This window comes from Anas acuta, chromosome 6 (assembly GCF_963932015.1).
Source record: "Anas acuta chromosome 6, bAnaAcu1.1, whole genome shotgun sequence".
NCBI lineage: Eukaryota > Metazoa > Chordata > Aves > Anseriformes > Anatidae > Anas > Anas acuta.
Window position 1 is genome coordinate 15958921 of NC_088984.1, and position 24466 is coordinate 15983386.

A 24466-nucleotide genomic window follows, 5' to 3' on the forward strand; every position below is an offset into this window, starting at 1 on the left:
GGTGGGTTTGTTGGTCAACTGCATTGCTAGGTGCCAAGCTGATCTGGTGCGCTTCCATCAACCCACTGAGCTCTTTCTGCCAGGATTAATGCTACCACTCTGTCTGAATGGCCTCAAACAGCCACCATGGTTTGTTTTGTTTGTTTTTTTCCTATTTATTTACAAATAATCTTTCAGAGAAATATTTCCTTCTTCTTCCCCAAATCTAGCATTTCGTCTACGGCAGAGACACAGGACAGGTGAGAACCAGTCCTTGTCCACTGACCCCTTTCTGTAATTGTAAATATCACAACTGTGAATGGGATTTCTTTCTTGCCTGCATTAGACACACAAACCACTATGCCACTGGGTGGGGAGACAGGCTGTTCCCATGGGGGCGTGCATTCGGCCCGAGCGGGCTGCAGTAAGGGATTTTGAGGTTGTACCAACTTGAAAGTAGAGCCTGTAGAGGTGGGTGCGCTCTCTTCAGGGGCTCACCCTGTCAAGCCAATAAGCAGGTTCCAGTCCTCACTGATTTCACAAAGGTACTGTGACACCTTACAAGATTTCTCCCAGTTCAGTTGGATTTACAAGCAGATTATTTAAAAACATTTTATAAAGTGCCTGTTTTTAGCTTGATATCTAAAGAAAGTGAGGTATGTGGTATTACACTGTTTTGAATCAGCTTGTTTACTTCTTGTCTTAACAACTTTTGAATCAGTGGACTAATTCAATCAAATTTTACATTGGAATAAGGACCTCAAAGATTCCTGCGTGTTCCAGGAAGCAGGCAGGACATACAGAAGGGCCCTGATGAAGGCCCCTAATGACAGGCAGACAGCAAGAAATCCAGATTGGAGAGGAGCATTCACAGAGCTTCCTTATACCACAAAAAAAAAAAAAAATAGATAGATAGATAGATAGATTTGTACTCACACCCTTTTAGACACCTGCAAATCCAACCCTGAGATCCAAATCTTTAAGAAAACAAGCTTTGCTAGCTATGCTGCTTGTGCAGTCACTTTTTCTGTTTTGTTCTGCTCTATACACAAACGCGTATATATCTGGTCTCTGGTTGTATAGAGACTGTGGTTAAGCAGAGACCAGTATTGTTCATTGAGCATTGCAGGGTGTGAGACTGAAGGAAAGCAGCAGGTTGCCAGCACTCTGTACGGAAGTAAGACGATACATTTATTCTTAGATACAAATCCTGGAAGTCAGCATATAATCAGTCACTCTGCGTTTATATATTTACACCTCTGTTTTCCGTCAGAGAGCATGGGAGGAGCTTTTCTGATCTGCCCTGTCAGGATTCCCTAATCTCCCAAGGGGTCCTGAGAGCAAGTTTGGGAAGACGAGGGCACATTTCTTGTCTTGCAAAAAGTTGTATCTGTATCCTCACTGCACTGGTGGCATGTGGAAATGTGTCTAGCTTATGCTGTGGAGGGGGAGCTGGAATTTGTTCTGCCATGAGGCACAGCGCCAAGGCAGTCTGGGCTATTGCCAGGCTAGAAAGTCACCCCAGAAGCTAAAGCAAGAAAAAAAGCAAGGTTTCTGATGGACACCCACAGCTAGAAAGTGATGGCATTCAAAAGGTTACTGGGTGGGTAGCTTTGATTTCTCACTTAAGCCCAACAGAATCAGTGAGAAGTAAAGGAAACCAGGGTCACAACATTTTGAACTTTGACAAAAGAAATGATTAACTTGGCTTCTAAGGAATACAGAGCCTGTCTTTGCCAGTGTAAATATGATGCACAGATGATTGCTTTAATCCTGCCCTCTCTAACTCTTACTCCATTTTTTTCTTTCCTCTTGAACCTGGGCAGTTGTCTGGAGGGTGTGAACTAACCGTGGTGCTCCAGGACTTCATAGCAGGCCACAGCAGCGAGCTGAGCATTCAGGTGGGGCAGACAGTGGAGCTGCTAGAGAGGCCGAGCGAAAGGCCAGGCTGGTGTTTGGTCCGGACCACGGAGCGGAGCCCACCGCAGGAGGGTCTGGTCCCCAGCAGCGCTCTCTGCATTTCCCATTCCCGCAGCAGCGTGGAGATGGATTGCTTCTTCCCTTCAGGAAAAGGTAGGCAACACCCTGACAGGTGTTAAGACTGTTTCGGATTTCCCCTTTTGTATCATGTAAGTGCAAAGCTGCTTGGGCTGCTGTTGCAGTCAACGTGGGTAAAGGACTGTGTATCATGAGTGAGTTTTGTTACTGGATCTCTGTGAATCAGCACAGCGCTAGCCTAGCTCCATTCCATGAATCAATGTTGTACCTGTGTGTCTTTTGCTGTGTGGCAATTGTTATTGTCTTGAGACGCGGGATAATAGTAAGAGCTTTTAAACAACAAAGGGACCACTTTCAGAATCTAAGACCCTAGAAGGAGGGAAAGTCAAGCTGTATATACACCCAAGATGCCCCAAGTTATGGATGTGTTACTTTAGGAATGCCACTAGTGTGTGGTCTTTTAGTGTATCCCAGCTGACTGTCTATGGCTAGAAACACCAGTGAGTACTGGTACACCAGTACTGACTGACTGGTGAAATGGAGACTTTGTGCGTAATGCCACAGTACGAGGGGTGAAGAGTCCTTTACAATCAGTGCATGACAAAACACGTCACCTGTATTACCCTGAGAGCTTGGGTGTTTACATCAGTTTTCAGGGAAACGTCCTACCCTTTCCTACAAACACCTGCACTGAAAGGTGAAATATTGTTTGTCTTTGTGGTGTGTGTGGCCTATTCCGTTGATGTTGTGTTCTGAGCTCTGTGTCCCACGCATCACATCAGTGCAGCCAGGCACAGGAGATGCCCCAGACTGCTAGACCAGGACCTGCTTGGTTCAGTGTGGCTGGAGCGAGTCCCCTTCTGGCTGTGTTCTGTAGGATGCAGGGGAATAGCTCCACAGGTCCCACTCCTGGCTTCAAACCCACAGCCTCAACTGGCTTTTAAAATTTGTTTGTTTCTCTCCCTGAGTTAGGGGAAATAGAACTTGATCCTTTCTTGTTTGAACAAGTTAAGCTTGGTGGTTATGTTTGTTTTGAGAAAAAGCATTGAAATCGAGCTCTCGTCTGCCTTTGCTCCCTGCCTGCAGCCCTGTGGCTGCAGTGGGGAGAGGTGCACAGGGCACTGTAAGGGGTCCGGAGTCAGAGTTTACCTTAAAGCCCAGGAGGCAGGAGGTGAAGTTGCTGCTGACTGTCCCCGCTGCCTGAGGTGCAAACTCCAACTTGTCCCATGTCACGTAGACCTGACACACCTCTCCTCCCCGCATGCCCGTGCCCTGCCGGCTCTTCTGGCTGCTGCTGCTGCCCCAGGAGCCTGTCCTGGTCCTCAGCTTCTCCCTTCAGCCCTACAGGGCTGTCTTCTGAGAAGCGCTGCCACACCTCCCTGCAGATTAAACGTGTGAGTAAAGAGGTGAAGCCGAAAATCAGCCTGGCCTGCGTAAGAGCAGCCAGCACCTGACATGAGGTGACTCACAGGAAGACAGAGACGTGCCCACTGGGAGCGCACTGGGCTCGGCTCCTCTGCTGAGGGATGCTGTGAAATGCCGCTCAGACCTCGGCTTGAAAAGTTTCTCCTCAAATGAAATAACACCAAAAAATTGCGAGTGTAGGCCATGGGCAGGGCGGCAGGAAGCCCTGAGGAGGATGGAGGCCAGGTGGTATGGGGATGAGGGCTGAGCACCAGGCCAACGCCGCACAGTGTGATGGGCATAGTGTGGGGCTGTGGCTGGCAGGCAGGAGCCAACCGATGTCCAGTGGGCTCCAGGCTGCCTGAACACAGCACCCAGCCTGTGCCAGCACCTTGCCAGGCCATGAGATGGATGATCCCAGGGAACTCACTGAGCTGGCTCTCACCCCCCCTTCTCCAGGCAGGTGCAGTCAGTCTGGGGCCAGCCGGCTCCATCCATGCATTCGTTGCCTTTAGCTCCTTGCATCTCTCTCCCCCTCAGCCTCTGTTTTCTTCCTGCACACACCAGACCTGTAACAGGGAGACTCAGCATTAATGGGATCTCCAGAAGTGCTTCTAGAAATAATAAAAATAGCCACCCAGTCCACAGTTTTGGCCAGAGTACAGCAAATAGGTTCTTCTGTATCTAATCAGTTCTCCTTCCACTAGGAAAACAGGAAATTGTTTAAACTGAATGTACAGATGCTTGAAATAAAGAGAGGGGAGTAAGTTTAAAGTGGAAAATGAACTATCCACTGGAAGAGCTTGCCAGTCTCATGAGATCCTCCAAGGATTAACATCATGAACGGCTTCTAGCTGTTCAGATTTGTGTTCTTCTCTATTTCCAGTATCTTCAGGCATGGTTTGGATTAGGAATCCCTTGGTCCAAGATTCCAAAATGTCTGGCCCTTCTCTACAATCCTTGCTTTATGTAGGGCAAAGGCTGGCACGTCTTATGTCAGCATCAAGTGGTCTCCCACATCTGTTTCAAATACATAAAGATACACAGCTGCAGAATAGCTGAATTTTGCTTGCAGTTAACAAGGCACACCATTCTTTGCCTTTACAAGCACGGTAATTTCAAGAATAGAAAGTATCTGTACATAAAATTTCTAATAGTAAAATTTGCCATCTGTGATATAAACACGCAGTTTTTGACAAATGTAGAATAGTTGCATCTGCTTAATGAAAATGGTAAATAACCGTGTTTTGTCCTATATCAATTACGGTGGACTGTAAATATAAATCATGAGGCTCACAGAAAGTACCTACCATCCTTAAAATGAAAGACAAAAGATGCACCTGAAACATCCACATCTGAACAGAACACCTGTGAAAGCCACTGGAAACAAAATCAAACATCACAACTGAACATGTGCTCTGGCTCTCTTTCCCCCCTCCCACCCCTTTTTTAACACTATTCCATTCTAAATAGTTATTGAGTTAACATAAAATATTACAAAAGGGAAAAGTTGGTGGAAATATAAGAGAAAAAAAAATAAAAGAAAAAAAAAAGAACATTCCCTACATTTCATAATGGAATATCTTTGCAGATTTCTCTTGTTGATCAGTGAAAGCACAGAGACGTCAAGGACTAGTCTCCCAGCCTTCCGTCTGACTCCTGGCTGTGTTCCTTTGAAGGATACACACTTGGTTTTTTCATGACTTTACTACAGCTCAGAGCCCAAGTACAGTCCTGCCTGTCTGTGTTTTCCAGTAAGCTGACAGAGTTTGCAATTACCCCCTGTAAAAAGTCAGACAGGTTTCTGAGATTCACCTTTTTGCAAATAATTTACTGATGACTGAATACGAGGAACTGGTCTGCAGTCTTGTTACTGTAATCGAGAATTTGTGTTATTATTTTTTTCCTGACTGGCATTCCTTCAGAAGGAAAAAGAAAGGCTTGTGACACTAGGAATGAAGCTCTGTTTGAATTGTCTCACGGGGCTAATTACAGAAAACTGTGACTTTTATTCCTGTCTCTTTTATTCTGTAATTGAGCTCTAAGGTATTAAACTATAAATTTCACATTAAGGGAGAAATCTGCATGGATGGAAAGCGACCTAATGACCTAGTCAATATTCATTAAGCACACTGGGACAAGCATGTTCCTGGTGTCAGCCTGTTAGTTTCATCTGAGTGATTCCAAATTTGAATTTGGCCTATCAAACCTTTAGAAGAAATCTTGATCTTACAAATCTTGTTTTATGATTGCTCACTCAACATTTTTGTTGTAATATCATAGTCACAGTGTAATTCAAAGGCTAGTTCTTGCTGTAATTTTAAACAATGTCAATCATCACAACAGAAAGCGTTAAAACAATAGGGTTTATAGCATTTGGTTTAGGCTGATGATATGCAAAGGGATCCCATTCAGGGCCCCAAACCAGATTCAGCCTGCAGGATGCTTGTTTCTGGTCCAAATCCCTGGAGGAGATGAGAAGTACATTGTTTTAAGATGCTATGCAAACATCTTGCTGCGCAGGCAGATGGCCACTTAACAGCAGGGCTTTGGTGGCAGCGGTGGGTCCTCGTAACAGAGCAAACTGAGCAATAGTTGGGTGTCTTCCAGCTGCAGAGGGAACGTGGCCTCGCAAGGTGTGTGTTGGCAGGGTGAGCATCCTGTCTGCCTTTCCCAGCCTGCTCATGCTGGCTTGGGTGCATCAGCTGGGACACCGTCAGACTTCAGGCAGGAGGGCCAGGGGTTTCAGTGCTGCTCAGGTGAAAGCTTCTCCATTTAGAGAGTCCCACCTGCCTGATCTTATGGCCTGTGGGATCCTGTGACTGCAGGCTGAGCTGCAGAGGAAGAAAGCAGAGGAAAGATGAATAAAATCTGGTGAAAAAAAAAAGAATAGTATCAATGAAAAAGAGGCTACCCTGAAACCTGCATTTTTGTGACCACTCCTCGTGGGAAACATTATATGGATCATTATATGGATTAGTGTGCAAAACCAGTGAGGCTATAATGTGGCTCTTGTTGGGGTTGGAAGTCTCTTCCCTCCAGCCCCTGATCTCAGAAGAGCAATCTATGTAGGGAAAAGCATGATCGTTTCTTCCCACGTCTCTGTTTTTAAGAACATCTTGGATTTTAGTAGGGGAAAAGAGTCTAGGTTGCTTTTGTTGTGTCCCTGTTCCTGTTGAGTATTAAATTGTGATCTACATTGGCTTGTGCACTTTCTCTGTTGTTTTAAACAATCTCTGTTGCAAAACATATTCGATGGTAATGATTCCTGATTTCTCGGGGGAGCTGTGTGAGGACGATTCAGAAGTTTTAGTGCGCTGCATTAAACCTTCACTTGCCCTTGTAGAGGCAGAGAAATTGTTTTTGTTTTTGAAAGTCTTAATTAAGAGCAGTCAATTAAAATGTTTGTATGGCTCTGAACTAAAAGAAACATTTTATTAGGTAACAGTTGATTTATCTGGCACATAAACAGGTCATGGGGTTTTTATTAAATGAACAGTGTTCAGGCTCCCATTGTCAATATAAACATGCAGTATTAAAACAAGCAAACAAACAAAAAACCCCTTTCCTCTGTTCCTAATACCAGTCCAACAGGGGTGTTCAAAGTCAGAATTTCATTGTACAGCCTTTCAAAAGAGGTCACACAAACCCCTCCTACTTATGCTTAGTGCCTTGTGGCATCCTTGTTACAAGTTCAGGACATGACATATGTTGAAAAATCCCATCAGGAAAGCTTTTACTGCATTTTCACTCTGTTTCAATTATGATAGAGCAGCTGGAAACAAGTCGGCTAACAAGCATTTTGTAACATGGCAGTTCTCTGTAGGCTGACACCAAGGGCTTCAGGGCCCAGCTTGGGACCAGTGTTCCACCTCAATATACCAGGGAAAAAAATGAATAATGCTAAGGAATGGGAATAGAAAGGCTAGAGAATTCAAAACTGCTTCGCTATTTCAGTCAGGTCATCCTTTCCTTTGGTTTTTCACTGCTGTGTCTTCCTCCTCTTGCTCTTGAAATGGTTGGTGGTTTTTGGCTTTACTTTCATGGACCTTCACAGCTTCTCCCCACATCACTTCTTTCTCCCTTAGAAGGCAACACCTGCTTGGGTGCTGGAATGATTGATGATGCCTCACTCCCTTATCAGCTGTTACCTTTTGGTCTTGGATCCTGTACTTTCTCCTACCTCATAGTCAACTGTGGGAGAACTCAGATAATCATAAAGTGTCCACTCTTGGTGTTGTCAATGCTTACACCTTCTCCTGGACTGCATCATCACCAAAATAATCAAAAATGAACAAATATTTAGCAACAAGTGGGAATATGGGTGATGAGATGTGATTTTTGTTCTTTTTAAGAGGTGGACCAAGATGAGCTAAAGCTGAATAGGAATATTCCTATCACTACAGCTGTAGCTCTGCCACAAATGGCAGATACATTAGTACATCCAGAAGACATAACTATACTGACAAATCCTTGTGCAGCCAAGCCCTAGAGGCTGTGTCGGTCCAAGCACCCCCGGAGCAGCTAGATAAGGTAGGCACAGCCTGACAAGCCTTGCAAGTACTTGGCCTCCATGGTGAGTCTCTGCAGCTACAAGGCATGGGGGCAGATTGTGTGCAGGCTGCTGGAGCCCTGTTCTGATAGCTCATGAACGCCACTACTTCTCTGACATGGTGTTTCTATTTCTTTCTTCCTTTTTTTTTTTTTTTCAGTATGTCATCACTAGATATTTAAAGCTAGATTCAGCCACGTGGGTTTATTTAAGACATATCAGGTACCACTGAAGTCAATTATACTTATTGCTTCAGCTGTTCTGTTATCTAATCAAAGCCCAAGGCCTCCAGTGCTCTACCTGGAACTTTATTTTTGTGGAGAAGTACAATTTAGATGAATGCTTTGATAAAACAGGAAAGGCTATTTTGGGGGAAGTTGCTTTGCTTTTGTTCAGTGGATTTTTATTATTTTAAACACAGGAGTCTTTGTTTAAAAGAGAGAAGGCCTGCAAATTTTCTTGTTTACTTTGCCTTCACTTCCCCTTCTGACAGGGGGTAAAACTTCATCCACCTAATCCCCTGTCAGCTTAACCCCAAGTTTCACTGTACAGTGGCCATGCTGATTTTTATTTTTTTTTTCACTGGGAAAGAAGAAAAAGGGGGAAAGGGGACTGGGATTTAAAATGCTGCAGTCAGCTGTGCTCATCAAGGATGCCAGAGGATTCAGCACCTGGTCTGGGGGGAAATTCAGCCGTGGTACACACAGAGCTGTAATCCACACCTGCTGTGATCACAAATAATCCGATCAGAAGGATTAGACATTTGGACATAGCATGTGTTGGGCCTGATTCTCTCTATTAATGTGGGACCCTTTGACAGGTCACCCTCATGGTGCATGTACCAGGAGCAGCTTGGAGGGTACAGCATAAAACTGGACAAAATCCAGTAGCTGATATTGCACAAAGGTCAGGCACCTGAGCTGAAGGTTTATTCTGGCATTACAGTCTCTGACAGCTTTATTATTGTGCAACTCATGCTCGGTTTTCTAATGCGTCGTTTACTGCGCCTTTGGGATTTTTGCTTAATTTGGCTGGGAGGCTGTCAGAGAACAGGCTTTCCTGGTAGCAGGTATAATATCGATTGCTCATACCTCTTCATTAACATACTGGCACCAACATCTTAGGCTGTGGCTGAATATGGAATATAGAATTTCTGCCGATTGAGATAATAAATCATTCTTTTAGCATTGCATTAGTCAGCCAACTAAAACCCAACAAAAACTGGCAGAGAAACGCTACTAGTGGTCAAATGGGAAAGCATCAGCAAAAATGTAGTGCGGGATGTTTCCAAACTCTGCGTGGACCTGTAGGAGGACAGAAGTATTCGCACTTTGGAGGGTTAAGTGCTGGTCTTTTGTCCTGGTTTCAGTTAGCACAGAATTAATTTTCTTCCTAGTAGCTGGTGGAATGCTGTGTTTTGGCTTGGGATGAGAAGAGTGCTGATAACACCCCGATGCTTTAATTGTTGCAGAGCAGTGCTTATACTAAGCCAAGGACATCTCAGCCTTTTGCTCTGTCCTGCCAGCGGGCAGGCTGGGGGTGCAGTAAGAGCTGGGAGGGGACAGACCCAGGACAGGTGACCCAAACTAGCCAAAGGGGTATTCCATACCATCTGACGTCATGCTAAACAATATATAGGGGTGGCTAGCCGGGGGGAGGGGGGGCCGGACTGCTCGGGGTTAGGCTGGGCATCGGTCAGCGAGTGGTGAGCAATTGCATTGTGCATCACTTGTTTGTACATACTATTATTACTTTCCTATTATCACCATTGTATTATTATTGTTATTATTTTATTATTATTTTGTTATTATTATTTTCCTGTCTTATTAAACTGTCTTTATCTCAACTCACGGGCTTCACTTTCCATTTCTCTCCCCGTCCCAGAGAGGGAGGGGGGAGGGTGAGCGAACGGCTGCGTGGTGTTTAGCTGCCGGCCGGGTTAAACCACGACAGTCTTTTTGGGGAACAAAAAGGGGGACAAAAAGGGGGACATATACTAAAATTGGAACGATACAGAGAAGATTAGCATGGCCCCTGCGCAAGGATGACACGCAAATTCGTGAAGCGTTCCATATATTTATTTGAGCTTCCCCCTGCTCTAGCGCAGACTGGATCAGCCCATGGCAAATGGTAGGGCTGTGTTTCCACCCCTGGGGCAGCCTATTCCAAGTATATTGGACTCCCCTCCAAGTGAAGGCAAATTGTGGCCTGCACTCTGCTGCTAGAGGGATGGAGAAAAATGCATTAGCGATATCAATTGTGGCGTACCACTTGGCTGCCCTCGATTCAAGTTCATACTGAAGTTCCAGCATGTCCGGCACTGCAGCACTCAGTGGTGGCGTGACTTCGTTCAGGCCACGATAGTCCACTGTTAGTCTCCACTCGCCATTAGACTTTCGCACTGGCCATATGGGGCTATTGAAAGGTGAATGGGTCTTGCTGATCACTCCTTGGCTCTCCAATTGACGAATTAGCTTATGGATGGGAATCAGGGAGTCTCGGTTAGTGCGATATTGCCGCCGGTGCACAGTTGTGGTAGCAATTGGCACTTGCTGTTCTTCGACCCTCAGCAACCCCACAACAGAGGGGTCCTCTGAGAGACCAGGCAAGGTAGATAATTGTTTAATGCCCTCTGTCTCTAAGGCAGCTATACCAAAAGCCCACCGGAACCCTTTTGGGTCCTTGCAATATCCTCTTCTAAGATAGTCTATGCCAAGGATACATGGAGCATCCGGGCCAGTCACAATGCGGTGCTTTTCCCACTCATTCCCGGTCAGACTTACTTCAGCCTCCAATACAGTCAACTGCTGAGATCCTCCTGTCACTCCACAAATATAGATGGGCTCTGGTCCTTTATAGCTCGATGGCATTATAGTACATTGTGCACCGGTGTCTACTAAAGCCTTATACTTCTGTGCGCGTGATGTGCCAGGCCATCGAATCCACACAGTCCAATAAACTCGATTGTCCCTTTCCTCCCCCTGGCTGGAGGCAGGGCCCCCCTAATCCTGGTCAGAATCTTCTTCGTTTCTGTGTTTGAAGGATTGTCTGCTGGAAGTTGGAGCAGCAAACTTTTCGGAGAATCCTTTTTTCCTGATTGTTTTCTTTTGCAACTCACGTACCCGTGCCTCTAGGGTCGCGGTAGATTTTCCATCCCATTTTCTCATGTCCTCTCCATGGTCTCGTAAGTAAAACCACAGGGTGGCACGGGGTGAGTACCCACTATATCGTCTTCCTTGTGTGGGTGAACGCCTACCCCTGATAGCTGAGACACTGCTTTGTACAGGTGCGGAGGAGAATAATCTCTCTTCAAGTTGGTGAACCTTTTCAGAAAGTTTCTCCCAGGTGTTCTCTTTCGGTCGTTGGACACTGGTTGGCTCAGGTTGGGGGGAAGATAGATTCTCTTTAAGTTGGTGGACCTCTTCAGACAGTTTCTCCACAGCTGAGACGCAGGCCTGTAAGGAAGAGGAGAGACTTTCTTCGTACTGCCGGAGTTGTTTAGCCGCTTCATCCACTGTGGGTTCCTCATCCTCTTTCCAGGCCATTACTGCCAATGAGCTGGCATATGATGATGGTGCACTCCGTACAAACTTCCGCCACATGGGTCGTGTACACTTGACTGCATCTGGATCTTTGGATGTTTGTGTCTGGTCTGGATCCTCATAAATCACTTCCCGTACGGCTAATTCCCTCAGGTACTGGATTCCCTTCTCCATAGTGGTCCACTTGCCTGGTACACATAAAATATCTTCCTTGAAGGGATACCTTTCCCTCACAGCTGAGAGGAGACGCCTCCAGAGGCTGGTGGGTCGTGCTCCATCTGCAATTGCTTTGTCAATGCCGGCGTCTCGAGCAAGGGATCCCAACCGTCTGGCTTCCCTGCCGTCTAATTCCACACAATTGGCTCCAGAGTCCCAGCACCGGAGCAGCCAGGTGACAAGCTGCTCACCTATACAGCGACCAAAATCTTTTCGCACATCTCGTAGCTCGCGCTCGTTTAGGCTTCGGGTAGTTACTGTTGCTCTTTCGGCATCCTCATCTTCCTCCTCCTGAATCCTTGATGGCCCAGCGTCGTCATCATCTTCGTCATCTCTATACTTAGTTTTGGCAGAAGCCTTACCTGGATTGGCAGAAGACTCTCTGCGTTCTAAACGACTTGAATTTCTGTACCATATTTTCACCTTCTCTACAGGGGCAGCTTGCACTGCTACTGCTCGTTTCTCTGACTTTGTTACAGGGTCTGCCACAGGGGTTGGAATGCCCTCTGCAGGGGCAGCTTGCACTGCTACAGCTCGTTTCTCTGACCCCGTTACAGGGATTGGAATACCCTCTGCAGGGTCAACTTGCACTGCTACAGCTCGTTTCTCTGACCCCGTTACAGGGGTTGGAATACCCTCTGCAGGGTCAACTTGCACTGCTACAGCTCGTTTCTCTGACCCCGTTACAGGGGTTGGAATACCCTCTGCAGGGTCAACTTGCACTGCTACAGCTCGTTTCTCTGACACGGCCACAGGAGCTGCTGCAGGAGCTGGAGCAGTTGCAGGAACCGGAGCTGTAGCGGCTACAGGAGCTGGAGCTGGAGCTGGAGCAGTTGCAGGAGCTGGGACTGGAGCAGCAGTAGGAGCTGGAGCTGGAGCGGCTTCAGGAGCTGGAGCTGGAGCAGCTTCAGGAGCTGGAGCTGGAGCAGTTGCAGGATCTGGGACTGGAGTAGCGGCCGGAGCTGGAACTGGAGCGGCTGCAGGAACTGGGACTGGAGCGGCTGCAGGAACTGGGACTGGAGCGGCTGCAGGAACTGGAACTGGAGCGGCTGCAGGAACTGGGACTGGAGCGGCTGCAGGAACTGGAACTGGAGCGGCTGCAGGAACTGGGACTGGAGCGGCTGCAGGAGCTGGAACTGGAGCGGCTGCAGGAGCTGGAACTGGAGCGGCTGCAGGAGCTGGAACTGGAGCAGCTGCAGGAGCTGGGACTGGAGCGGCTGCAGGAGCTGGGACTGGAGCGGCTGCAGGAGCTGGAACTGGAGCGGCTGCAGGAGCTGGAACTGGAGCGGCTGCAGGAGCTGGGACTGGAGCGGCTGCAGGAGCTGGGACTGGAGTGGCTGCAGGAGCTGGGACTGGAGTGGCTGCAGGAACCGGATCTGGAGTGGCTGCAGGAACCGGATCTGGAGCAGCTGCCGAGTCCACCGTAGGGGTCATAGTGGCCGTTGGATCTGTCACAGGGCTTGGAGTGGCCGCAGGGTCTGTCACTAAGTTGATAGCAGTATCAATGGCAGCTCGATAGGCATGAGCCAGGCCCCAGCACGTTACAATGATTTGTGTTACTTTAGAACTGCCAGAATCATGACACCTTTTTTTCAAGCATTCTGCCAGTTTTTGAGGATTTTGCCATTGTTCAGGGGTGAATTTCCAACACACTGGGGGTGCCAACTGCTCTAGATGCCTGCCCATATCCGCCCATACTCCCTGCCACCCACAACTATCCTGCCCCCGGGCAGATCTCCGGATGAGCTTCATAAGTAGTTGTTTAACTATAAGCAGAATCTGAAGTGCATTCATGAGGCAGAACAACAAGACTATGGTACTCTGAGTATTCCAGAAATATTCAATATCTTGGAGAGCTATTGTGACAAGCTCAGGGGATAAGAGGGTGGTGAAGGAGGAAGGCAGAGTGACCCAGGAGGATACAGGGGTGGTGAAGGAGAAAGGGAGAGTAAGCAAGTAAGGAAAAATATCCTCCCCTTTCCCCTCCACAGATTGACTCCATAATGGAAAAAAACAATAGGTATAATTGCTAATAGTTTCCAAGATACTGTTTCCAAAGTACAGAGTCGACGATGTTACTGAATACAAATAACAAGTTAGAGTCATGATCACATATTTCATCGTCTCATAAGCCATTGCTACAACACACAGCACCATAATGATCTGAAACCAGGGCCCGGAGAGAATAAACAACACGACAGAGAGCAAATATGGAAAATAATGTACTATAATACTCAATTTGGAAAACAGGCGCAGCAGAGTTGAGATTAAAGCAATCAGCATTATGACAAGTGACTATTAAGCAGGTCTAATCCTTACACCAATTTTAGTTTAACACACTCTGATCAGATCTGCCGTTATCTCAGGGTCGTGGGTTCGAGCCCCACGTTGGGCGCCAAAAAGACTGTCGTGGTTTAACCCGGCCGGCAGCTAAACACCACGCAGCCGTTCGCTCACCCTCCCCCCTCCCTCTCTGGGACGGGGAGAGAAATGGAAAGTGAAGCCCGTGAGTTGAGATAAAGACAGTTTAATAAGACAGGAAAATAATAATAACAAAATAATAATAAAATAATAACAATAATAATACAATGGTGATAATAGGAAAGTAATAATAGTATGTACAAACAAGTGATGCACAATGCAATTGCTCACCACTCGCTGACCGATGCCCAGCCTAACCCCGAGCAGTCCGGCCCCCCCTCCCCCCGGCTAGCCACCCCTATATATTGTTTAGCATGACGTCAGATGGTATGGAATACCCCTTTGGCTAGTTTGGGTCACCTGTCCTGGGTCTGTCCCCTCCCAGCTCTTACTGCACCCCCAGCCTGCCCGCTGGCAGGACAGAGCAAAAGGCTGAGATGTCCTTGGCTTAGTATAAGCACTGCTCTGCAACAATTAAAGCATCGGGGTGTTATCAGCACTCTTCTCATCCCAAGCCAAAACACAGCATTCCACCAGCTACTAGGAAGAAAATTAATTCTGTGCTAACTGAAACCAGGACATCTTTGCAGAAGGAAACGAGGACCATGGTGTATCGCTGCCACGCAGCGCCTGTCAGCACTGCGCCCAGTGGTGCACATGAGTTGGCTGTTTCCAAAACGAAAAATCTTCTCTCAAGATAAAGAGTCATTTGTTTCCTGTAGATATGCTTGTGGGCTTGTTGGAGAGGCAGGTTTTACAAAAGGGTACAGTTACTTATTGCAGCACTTCTGTTGCATGCAGAGTGTGGTTTGGCAGGTCCAGGCTTGGGTGGTGGAGCCCAGCATGCAGTGGTCTGGGCAGGCTGGGTCTCCCCATCGAGAGCTGGAGCTCGGGAGAGGGAAAGCAGCTCTTGTGAGTCCCCCTCAAGCTCAGCACATGTTTTTCTCCTGCAGCCTGTGTGGAAGACCAGGGTCAGAAATTCTCCATGCTCTCCTGCCAGATTTCCCAGAGGGCCACCCCTTGCTTTCCAGGGGCAAGTTAAACCAACTCACATATTTAGGGCTCTATGCAATGGGATATGATTGTGCTCCTCACTGCAGGTGTTGAGAAGCCCCAGAGCACCCGTGTCTCTATCCATTTTCTGCAGAGAAGCAGGAACCTCCTTCTTTGGCTGCATGCTCACAGATGCTGCTTTGGTGGGTTTTGGGGGGTGGCCACAGCCCTCTCCTGGCCTTGTGAGCCATCTGTGACAGACTGGGAGTAGTTCAGCTGTGCACACCTAGACAAGGAAGACTGCTCTGGTTCTGTTTTCCCACCTTGTCTTCAAAGGCATGCTGCAAAAGAAATATTTAATTTGTATTACTAACGTATTGATTTCCTAATTGTTGGGACATCACAAAGGACGAGGTCAGTAAGATAGAACTACTAAGTAAACACTATACTTCTATTTCATTAAGTGAGACTGCTTTCTGGAGAAATCTGGGCTGTGCAGCGTCTCATATTGCCTGGGGAAGACCAGAGGCATCTCCCATCAAAAGGAGTCTGAGCCAGGAATGGCCTGTCCTGCCCAGTCCCCAGTTCTCCTGGTGCTCATCCCAGCATGTGTCCTTTCATAAAACAGCTGAGCTCTGAACTTCCTTTCCTGTAACAGGGTCAGAGCAGACAGAGGGGCCTTTGAAGGGACTCCGTGAAAAGCAGTGATCGAGTCTGAGCAGCAGTTGCTCTACTGAGGAAGGAGCCAGGCTCCTGCTGTGGTGCTGGGGAAACCAGGTCAGAGCAGGTATTTTCCAGGACTCCCCGTGCAGTTATCCAGGAGAGGAGGCACCTATTGAGAATGGTCTGAATTTGGGGCCAGTTTCTTTTTAATAACTGCCTAGGGACTTCTTCTCTTTTGAGCTGAGTGTATTGTAGACACCAGAGCAAGCAGGCAGAGCAGAGTTTGCAGCATGAGTTTTTGTGCTGGCTCTGACCTGAAGCCAACAGCCATAATATCTCCACACCTCTGCCCCACTAGTGAAAAACAAGCAGCCTGGAGGTATAAAAATAGCTCTTTGAGTAAAATCTATTTCCTCTCTATTTAGTCGTGTGTCTTGAGATACGTGTAGCGTGGTGGGAAGGGGGGAGCTGCTGTGCAGCGCTTGGCCCGTTGAGCTAACAGGAAGGTCACCGGCCGCCTTCGCTGAAAGAGCGGCGTGAGCATGTGGACGGCTTGTGTCTTGTGTTTCCTCTGAGGCCAGACTAAATTTAGCAGATTCGCAGATGGACGTTGGACCGTAATCCATCTGGGACTGTGGGGAGAAGAGTGGGATCTGGATTGTTTGCCTAGGCTTTTTGCTGCGTAACCAGTCCCAGCGAGCCACCATTCATTATTATGTCCCTCTTCTGCCTTGCTGAATGCGCTGCAACCTCCTCCCTGGTTGCTTGCCCTGAACTGTTTAAGCATGAAGGAAAAATAAAGACTGCTGGTTCTGTGTTTGTCAAAGTCAGACTGTGGATGTACTTTCTATAGCATCAACATGAGGGCTGAGCCTATAGATCGTACCTGTGAGATTTGTAGTAATGCAGATACTAACGATGAGGGCAAATCTCATTTAAGGCTTCCCAGCTTCCAGACAGTTAAAGGGATTAATCCTAAATGCAGTATTTACACCCTGCAAGGTCTGTACACTGCTGGGCTGGTCCTTCCGTTGCTAATCTTAAACAAATATTTTATGAGTGTGTTTTGAAGTGAACTAGCTAGCCTAAAAATCCCATTTCCCTGACCAGTCTGAACCAGAGCTAGGCAAACTGAAATGCAAAGCACATGTGTATTAAATAATGTATTTTAAGTAATTGAAATTATGTTTCTGTATATGTGCTTCAGCACACTGCACGGATTTGATATATTGATCCTGACACAAGAAGCCTGATTTTCCTGTCATTTACGCAAGCATTTTGACAGAGCAGTTATTCCCAGGTTACACATTTTGCAAGAAGAGCCTGAACCCATGTCAGCTTCACTTAGTTCAGATTAATCCCAAATTCAAGAAAGTAGAGTTAATGTTGTTGTTGCTGTGATGATCTAAAAGTCTTAGGGCAGGAGGTTATTTACATAAGTGCCAGTGTTTTTTGTTTTGTTTCCCATTCATATTAACTGGCCCAATAAAAGGCATTACTTCTTCTCACAAATACTGCCTTGCTTTAACTTCAGAACTGCATTTATCGTTTCTTCAAGGCAGAGCCCTTGTTTGACTATATTTTCCCTAAATCTGTTTCAATAAGTCTCTTGCAGTTCAGAACACCTAAAGAATGGTTCCCTCTTTTATTATAAGAGATTAAACCATTCTTGTCTCTGGTTGTCCTCAGCATTTCTTAAGAGGCTCTATTTTACATATGTATCACAAATTCTTCATAAGAGCACTGAAGAATTATTGACTCTGCAGAATTGTAATGGAGTGAAATAAGCATTTCCTTTCCTTTCTGGATTTTAAAAAATACAAATTAAATTCCATGCAGTCTCAAACAGTAGAGGTATAATTGCTTGCAGATTGCAGTGAGGGTTGGGATGGCCTCCAGTCTCTCTAAAGGTGTGCGGTCAAACAGAAGCAGCAGTGATACTCTATCCAAGACTTCCCATAACAAAGCAGCTCTGATTTCATCTCCTCACCAATGCAATTTGCAACTCATATATGCTGTTGACTCCTGTTTTAATGAAGAGGACCCAGTGTTCCACGTTTCTCACCAATAACATTTAACTGCCCGATGCCAAATTAAGTTTTTGTTGCCCTTTGCTTTTGTAAACCAAAGAAATTAAAAGTTAGATAGTAGTACCCAGTGTTTCCATTTCAAGGGCATTGTTCTATTTTCTAGAGTAGGAAGGATTGCTGAAATCTTTTAGCTCAAGCTTTTTCTTTCCCATAGATCATTTTTTAGAAGTGTTCTTAGGTCCTCATACATTTCAGTTTTATTCCTTGCAGACTGTGCCCAGCTCGTTATTTTTTTCTGCAGATTTCACATATCTTCAGATTTTTAAGTTAATGGTTGCATTTTGCCAAGGAACATATACCCAGTTTCCTTGGAAATCTATGGGAATTACATTTAGGTATCAGAGAACAGAATGCAGCCTTAAGAGCCAAATGTCATTCTTCAGAAAAGCACTGAGGAATTCATTAACTCTGCAGGACTCAGTGAAATAAGTACGTTTTTACTTCCCCAGACTGCAAAAAACAAGTTTCATGCGGTACGAAGGAATCAAGGTGCTCTTGCTGCAAAGAAAGGCCTTTCTAACCTGTGAAAAAGCTTAGTAAAAAAAAAAAAAAAAGTTTGTGCATGGATGGCAGGGAAGTGCAGTTCAGGCTTTTCGCTACAGGAATCTTCATGGGTGTTTCACATCTGCTCAAATAAATCTGCCTCATGTGTGCTACACAGACATGCTGCTGCTCCATGGGACAACTGCTTTGGACAGAGCCTTCACCTGAAAGTTGTACACCTTCTGCAGTGTACAGTCTTTCCTTATATTCAAAAATGTGTCTTTCTGCCCATAAAGATGCACATTCTGCTCTCCATCACCATCCATCAAAAAAACGTGCTAGGGGACATGCAGGAATGCCAGAGATGGGCCTGATCTTAGCAGCACTGGGGACTGGTACTTCTCTCTGCTGAGCAAAAGATAGCCAGCCAGATGGAAGTACCCCTTTTGTCTGACACAGAGAGACTGAATCTGAACCGTCAAACCTGCACACCGTGCCTCCCCAGGCAGTCAAGATCTACCACAGCGAGTGGGATCACTGAGACTAAGAAATAATGCAGGTGATGCATCTGTCATGTACCCTGAGGCTCTTCCACTAAATTATTGCCAATAATGGCAGGAGAAACAAGGCAGATCAGGGAACTGATCTGGACTAAAAGAAACTTTTTTTTTCTTTTTTTTTTTCCCCCCCCCATCTTAGGTTAATTTTAACCTGGATCCATGTGTGGATCAGATTCACTGTGAGGCTGCACAAACATTTCTGTTGGCACAGGGAAGAGGCAGGAAGGCACAGGCACCTGGGAGAGACAGAAAAGGCAACAATGAGTTTTGGCAGGGCGGTTGGCTCTTGACAACGTGAAGTGCTCATGGAACTATCATATAATGCAGAGCTGTTACGTACCGAGAGATTGGCTAAACATAGGAATGAAAAATTATTCCAAGACATCATGTACTTGTTCCTCTTGCAGAAATGCAACAGGTTTTTCTGTCTTGTAGTGACTAGAAATGCCAATGTGCTGCAGTTCAGATTTTGGTAATGTCTGATGGTACCAAGCAGAAGAAGGATTTCTTGAGTGTTTGGTGCTGAACCAGCAATCACTCACAGACATCCTTTGGAGCAGCATTTCTGTTCAGGAGATCTGCAGAAATCCTACCTGCCAGAGAGCTAGGATCTGAGAAATGCAGTTATTGCTGGTCTGTGGACAGTAAAGAACAGAAGTGGGCAGAGGTACTCCACATTGTTCCAACATAAAGTTGTTTTCTAGATAGTCATTCCACAAACTGATAAAAAATAGTTTAAAAACTATATATATATTTTTAATTCTCCCCACAACAGGCTGCCTGTTACGTGTGTCCTTGTTATTTTTATCCTCCTTAAGTTTTAATAACAGCTTTGCAGATTCTTTTATGCTTGTCTTAGATCTGGTACTGTAAACCAGAAAGCTTTGCCATCCTAAACATTGCCTGGTAAGAATTCCTCTATGTTCTCTTTTTTACCCTAAGAAAAAGGAAAGTGGAAAATAAACTTACTCCAATAATTTGGCCCAAATAAATAAGGGCTTTGACAATATTGACATTGAATTTTATTTTAATTCCAATCCAATTCTTCCAGACTGGCCAAACAGAGAAAGTTTCCTCTCTAGCAAATGGTGTTTGCCAGTTTTTTGATGTTTCTTTCAGTTTGCCTTGAATTATAATGGTGTTGGATGCTGGATGGGGGAACAGCTGATGAACACAGCTTGCTGTTTACTGCAAGACATCTCAGGCAAGTAGACCAAGATGTCTACTTCTCTTCTATCAGAAACAAAACAAAACAAGCAAGAAGACTTTCTCTAAGGAAGGAGAAATCCCATTTAAAGAGAAAATTAGCTGTGGTTTCTAGCATCCAAATAGAACAACCTCAGGCAAGTTGAGACAGGCACATCAGGACTACTTCTGGTACACTATTAGGCTATAGTTGCTAAAACAACTCACCTTTGTCATGCACAAGTGGGTGAGGCTCCTGTTTGTCTTGGAAATCAGACTATGATGGGCTGAGATAGGCTCATGATTTCCCCACTGAGGCCCAACACAGTAAGAGAGGAGCCAAAACATGTCCAAAAGGCAGCGCTTTAATGCTTGCGTCTTCCATCATTGCTTATTGCTGTAACTCCCAAAGATATGTCTCTGCTTTAATGGAGATAAGTGCTTCAGGAAATGAATACAAAAGCTACTTTAAATTTTTATTTCACTCTTTTTTTTTTTTTTTCTGAAGGTTTTATTTATATATTTTTTTTTTATTTTGTCCAGGAGCTTGTTCAGGATGTGTCCACCATCTAGTGTAGTTCTCCAGAACCCAAGTAACCCATTACTAACATCACCATCCCTGTGGTTGGTCAAGGAAAGGTTGGACCTGGTGCTTAGGGACATTGTTTAGTGGGTGACATTGGTAGTAGGGGGGCGGTTGGACCAGATGATCTTGGAGGTATTTTCCAACCTTCATGATTCTATGATAAAGCAGTACGTGGCTCCAGTGGGCCTCTTACATTAAAGTGGTTGGTGAGGGGAGGCTCTTTGCTGACTCCTCTGGTGGTATGGCTCATGGGTTCGGGGAAACCACTCTGCTGGCCCAAGGGCAGGCCTTGCCAGAAGCTGTCCCTACCTTGCCAAAGCACTAGAGCCTCTGCTGAGGTGTCGGAGGAAGGCAGCAGGATAGGACTTCTTGTCTTGGGCTCTTCCTTCTTACAAAGTGCAGAAAAAGAAAAAGGATGAGTTGTAAATTAGGAAAGAGAAGTTATGTTGTCAGTGGGGGGCTTGTGACTCTTGAGAGAAATGGGTGATGTAGCACAGAAAGGTGAGGCCCATCTCACACTGGAGCATTTGGCAGGGGAGACAGGTCTGGATGTGGCCTTCAAGGCTTTACAGAAGAGTTGGTTGGCCAGGATGCTCTTTGGCCATGCAACTCTTCTAAATTGTCATCAGCCAATCCCATGCTGTTGTCTAGAGCAGAGGCATAAGGAATGATATACCCTAACATTTGCTGAACATATGCCTACACTGCAGTTCAGCGTGGAGTTTGTGCTGGGCTGTCTATATTTCTTTTTAATTTGTTTGTTTTAGCTAGTTGAGATGTTCTTTTTTTTACCTACCACTGTGCCGAATTGAGAAGCCAAAAACCTCTCCTTGGAGTTGTGCTCTCTTGCGCCAGGAGGGAATGTGACTCAATTTATTTATTTATTTTTAATTTATTTGATCTGTTTTAATACCCAATAAAGTTGTTGTTTTTTCCAACTGGCATGACAGGGCTCTGGCTATTTTTAAAGAACGTGGTTCATTTGATTTAATCTAATGAATGTTTAGTGCTGTTGAAAATAGCTGGAGCCAGAGCCAAGAATAATGTACTGCAATGTACTGGTTGAGCAAGGACTGCTTCACTCTGCCAATCTGCCTTCCTTCCAGTTGTTCAGATTTACCTGGTTTTGTGAGTAGCATTAGCAGGCAAGGCATATTGATCAAAGAGCTTTTTTAATACTATATCTAACAGTTGATAACATCAGAGCCATGTATTTTGCCACCCTCATATCAAGACACATCAAACAATAAAAACTCTTCTTGTTGTTCAGTGCAGGACGTCTAACCTCTGTTTCTGACCACTTTGAGGGGAACAAGAAATGGTAGTATCCTTTTATTGCACACATTTTTTCACCAAAGTCACCCCAAAAGTGAGTGTGAGAGTTGGTAATGAATCAAGTCACCCAGCGTCTCCTGGGTTCTGTGAGCTGCTGTGTAACTCTTGATTTCTCCATGAGCTGAAACTAGGCTGTAGTCAGAAAAGAAATGCTGCTGAGTCCTTGCTCCTGGTGTTTTTCACGTTCTGGTTCTCCACACATCCATGTTTACTGTCCTGCCCACAGCATCCGAGCTGCTCTGCGGAGGTACCTAGCTCTCCTTATTAACTAAGCTTAAATTTCATGCACGTTCTTGCACTGTTTGTTTCTGCAAGTTTTATCACATAGTTCAATGATGTATTTAAAACTGGGCAAATCCATCTCCCTTTTGCCATCTGTGAGTTATTTCTGTGAGACAGTTGTTTCCCTGTTCCTTCGTAAGAAATGAGTGGCTAATACTTAAGCTTCATTGGACTAAAAAAATAAACCAGCCATAATGCATCTCGCTCCCTGATGGTGGTGCCCGTGGGGATGGATTTTCAGCAGAGATCGCTTTACACCCCAAAGCACGATGTAGGATTGACTCGCATAAGTAACGAACAGATGCTCCTGATGGCCATTATGTTATTTATCTCTATCTTTATGTGATGGGGGAAGGAAGCAGCACCTGTTACAGTGACAAACGTTGTCACTGCTGGCCTGCATGACAGACATCTGAGGCAACGTAGGCCAGGCGTATTTCTCCACGTTGCTGTTGACCCAGATGAAGCTGTTGTATCCACCAGGTATTTTGCCCTGTGTTTCCCTCAGATTTGTCCCTCACTTTATAACCTAAGACAATTAAGCAGCCTCTTCAGGTACGACAGAGCACTGGATACAGTGTAAGGTTTGATATGTTCCGACTTTCACCCCAAATTTTCCATGAAAGGACTGTGTAAAAAATTGGGTGAACTTATTTCCACTCTACAGCAAAAGTCAGTTCTGCAGACTCTCTCGGATTTCATACAAAAGCAACTCATGCCTGGGGAATTTTCTGAAGCTGTATTTAAGAGCAGACAGAACTAATTTCCTCATCATCCTGACTCAAATGACTTCCCTTCCATCATCGGTGTTGCACAGGGCAGCGCATTTGGCCTGCGGTGCAGACACACTGCTAATAGCCTCAGCTTCAGCTGGGGCGAGGCAGGACCCCAACGTTTCCTCGGTCACTGCTCTGCAGATAACAGCAGCTGGGTTTAGAGCGTGGTGCCGGGAGGTGTTTCCTCAAAATCCTGAGAGCTGGGCTGGTTTAGAGCAAGGCTGGGAATGTTTTCCGTGACAGGGGACATGGAGGCCATTCGGGGACCGCAGAGCCACACATTATTGCATCCTGTCCAAAAATAACATAAAGAATATAATGTGAACATAGGAAGTGAGGTTAAGGACCCTTTCTAATCCCAGGCAAAGCCTCCTCAGCCCTCATCTAGGGCAAGTGAACTGTGCAGAATTATTTTCCCAATGTGATCTCTGCCATGCTGCTACCTCCCGATGGCTGAGCTCCCAGTCTGAAGCTGCAGGCCCAGTGCAGGTGACAGCACAGTTCCCACTCATGTTCAGGGCAGAATTTGTCCTCATCCGGTGCTGAAGCTGAGCTAGACTGTGCCCCCAGCACGTCTCTTCTTCTGCACTGTGGGAGCTAATTGAAATGGTGTGATTATTAAAAATGTCTTCCGTTCATATCTTGCTTTATTAAATATTTATTGTATGTGTAATTCATCAGTGAATACACATAGGTGTATCTTTCTTAAAAGAGTAACTTTTCAGATATAGCCTTCACAATATTCCCAGCATTGTACGTTTGGGGAGAAAGGGGGAAAAAAAAAAAAGCTTGCTTCCTCCCCACCTCCCGAATAATGACTTCAATTCTGTCTTAATTAAGCAAACAGTTTTTCAGAGCTGAGATTGCATCTTAATTAGGTTTTAAAGTTCAGCTGCAATTACAAGAGCTACAAACTTGTTTTAAAGCCCTCTTGAGACTCTCAAACTTCACCTGTAAGCACTGCTTTACTGAAACTTCACCTCTAAGCACTGTTTTATTGCCATGTGCCGTTGGTGGAACGTGCACTGTATCTCTAAGATGCTCTTTCTTGGCCTGATGGCTCAAGCGTTCCTTGAGGGAAATCAGAAATGAACTTTTTGGCTCCCTCAAGCAACTCTGGGATTTGTTCTCCGTGCCGCTAGGGTTTACCACTAGATGTCCCTGTGAATCCCTCAAACCTCCCAGGTCCGTGGGGTTTTGCAGGAGCCAGCTGAGGAAATCTGAGCGCTGCCGTGGGATGCTGCATCCTCATGAGATGCTGCATCCTCATGGGATGCTGTGCCTTTGTGGGATGCTGTGCCCTCATGGGATCCTGCACACTTGGGGTGCTGTGCCCTCGTGGGATGCTGTGCCCATGCACTGCTCAGCCTGAGCTCCTGCAGAGCTTATCCTGGCAGTGGT

General features: G+C 45.8%; 1 protein-coding gene and 1 non-coding gene across 21 annotated transcripts in view; both read left to right on the forward strand.

Annotated features, from left to right (window-relative positions):
- KALRN (kalirin RhoGEF kinase) overlaps positions 1–24466 on the forward strand; it is a 504304-nt gene that overhangs the window by 404033 nt on the left and 75805 nt on the right. For 17 of the 20 annotated variants that reach the window (XM_068687540.1, XM_068687542.1, XM_068687541.1 and 14 more), the window contains 2 exons: positions 210–239; positions 1806–2052. In XM_068687540.1, coding sequence (XP_068543641.1) covers positions 210–239; positions 1806–2052 — 277 coding nt within the window. Of the gene's footprint in view, positions 1–209; positions 240–1119; positions 1583–1805; positions 2053–24466 lie in introns of those variants that run through there. The other 3 variants (XM_068687536.1, XM_068687554.1, XM_068687553.1) reach the window with 2 other exon arrangements.
- On the forward strand, positions 9910–10012 carry LOC137859059 (U6 spliceosomal RNA). Its single transcript, XR_011098140.1, has one exon. It is a non-coding gene; the product is annotated as a U6 spliceosomal RNA (small nuclear RNA).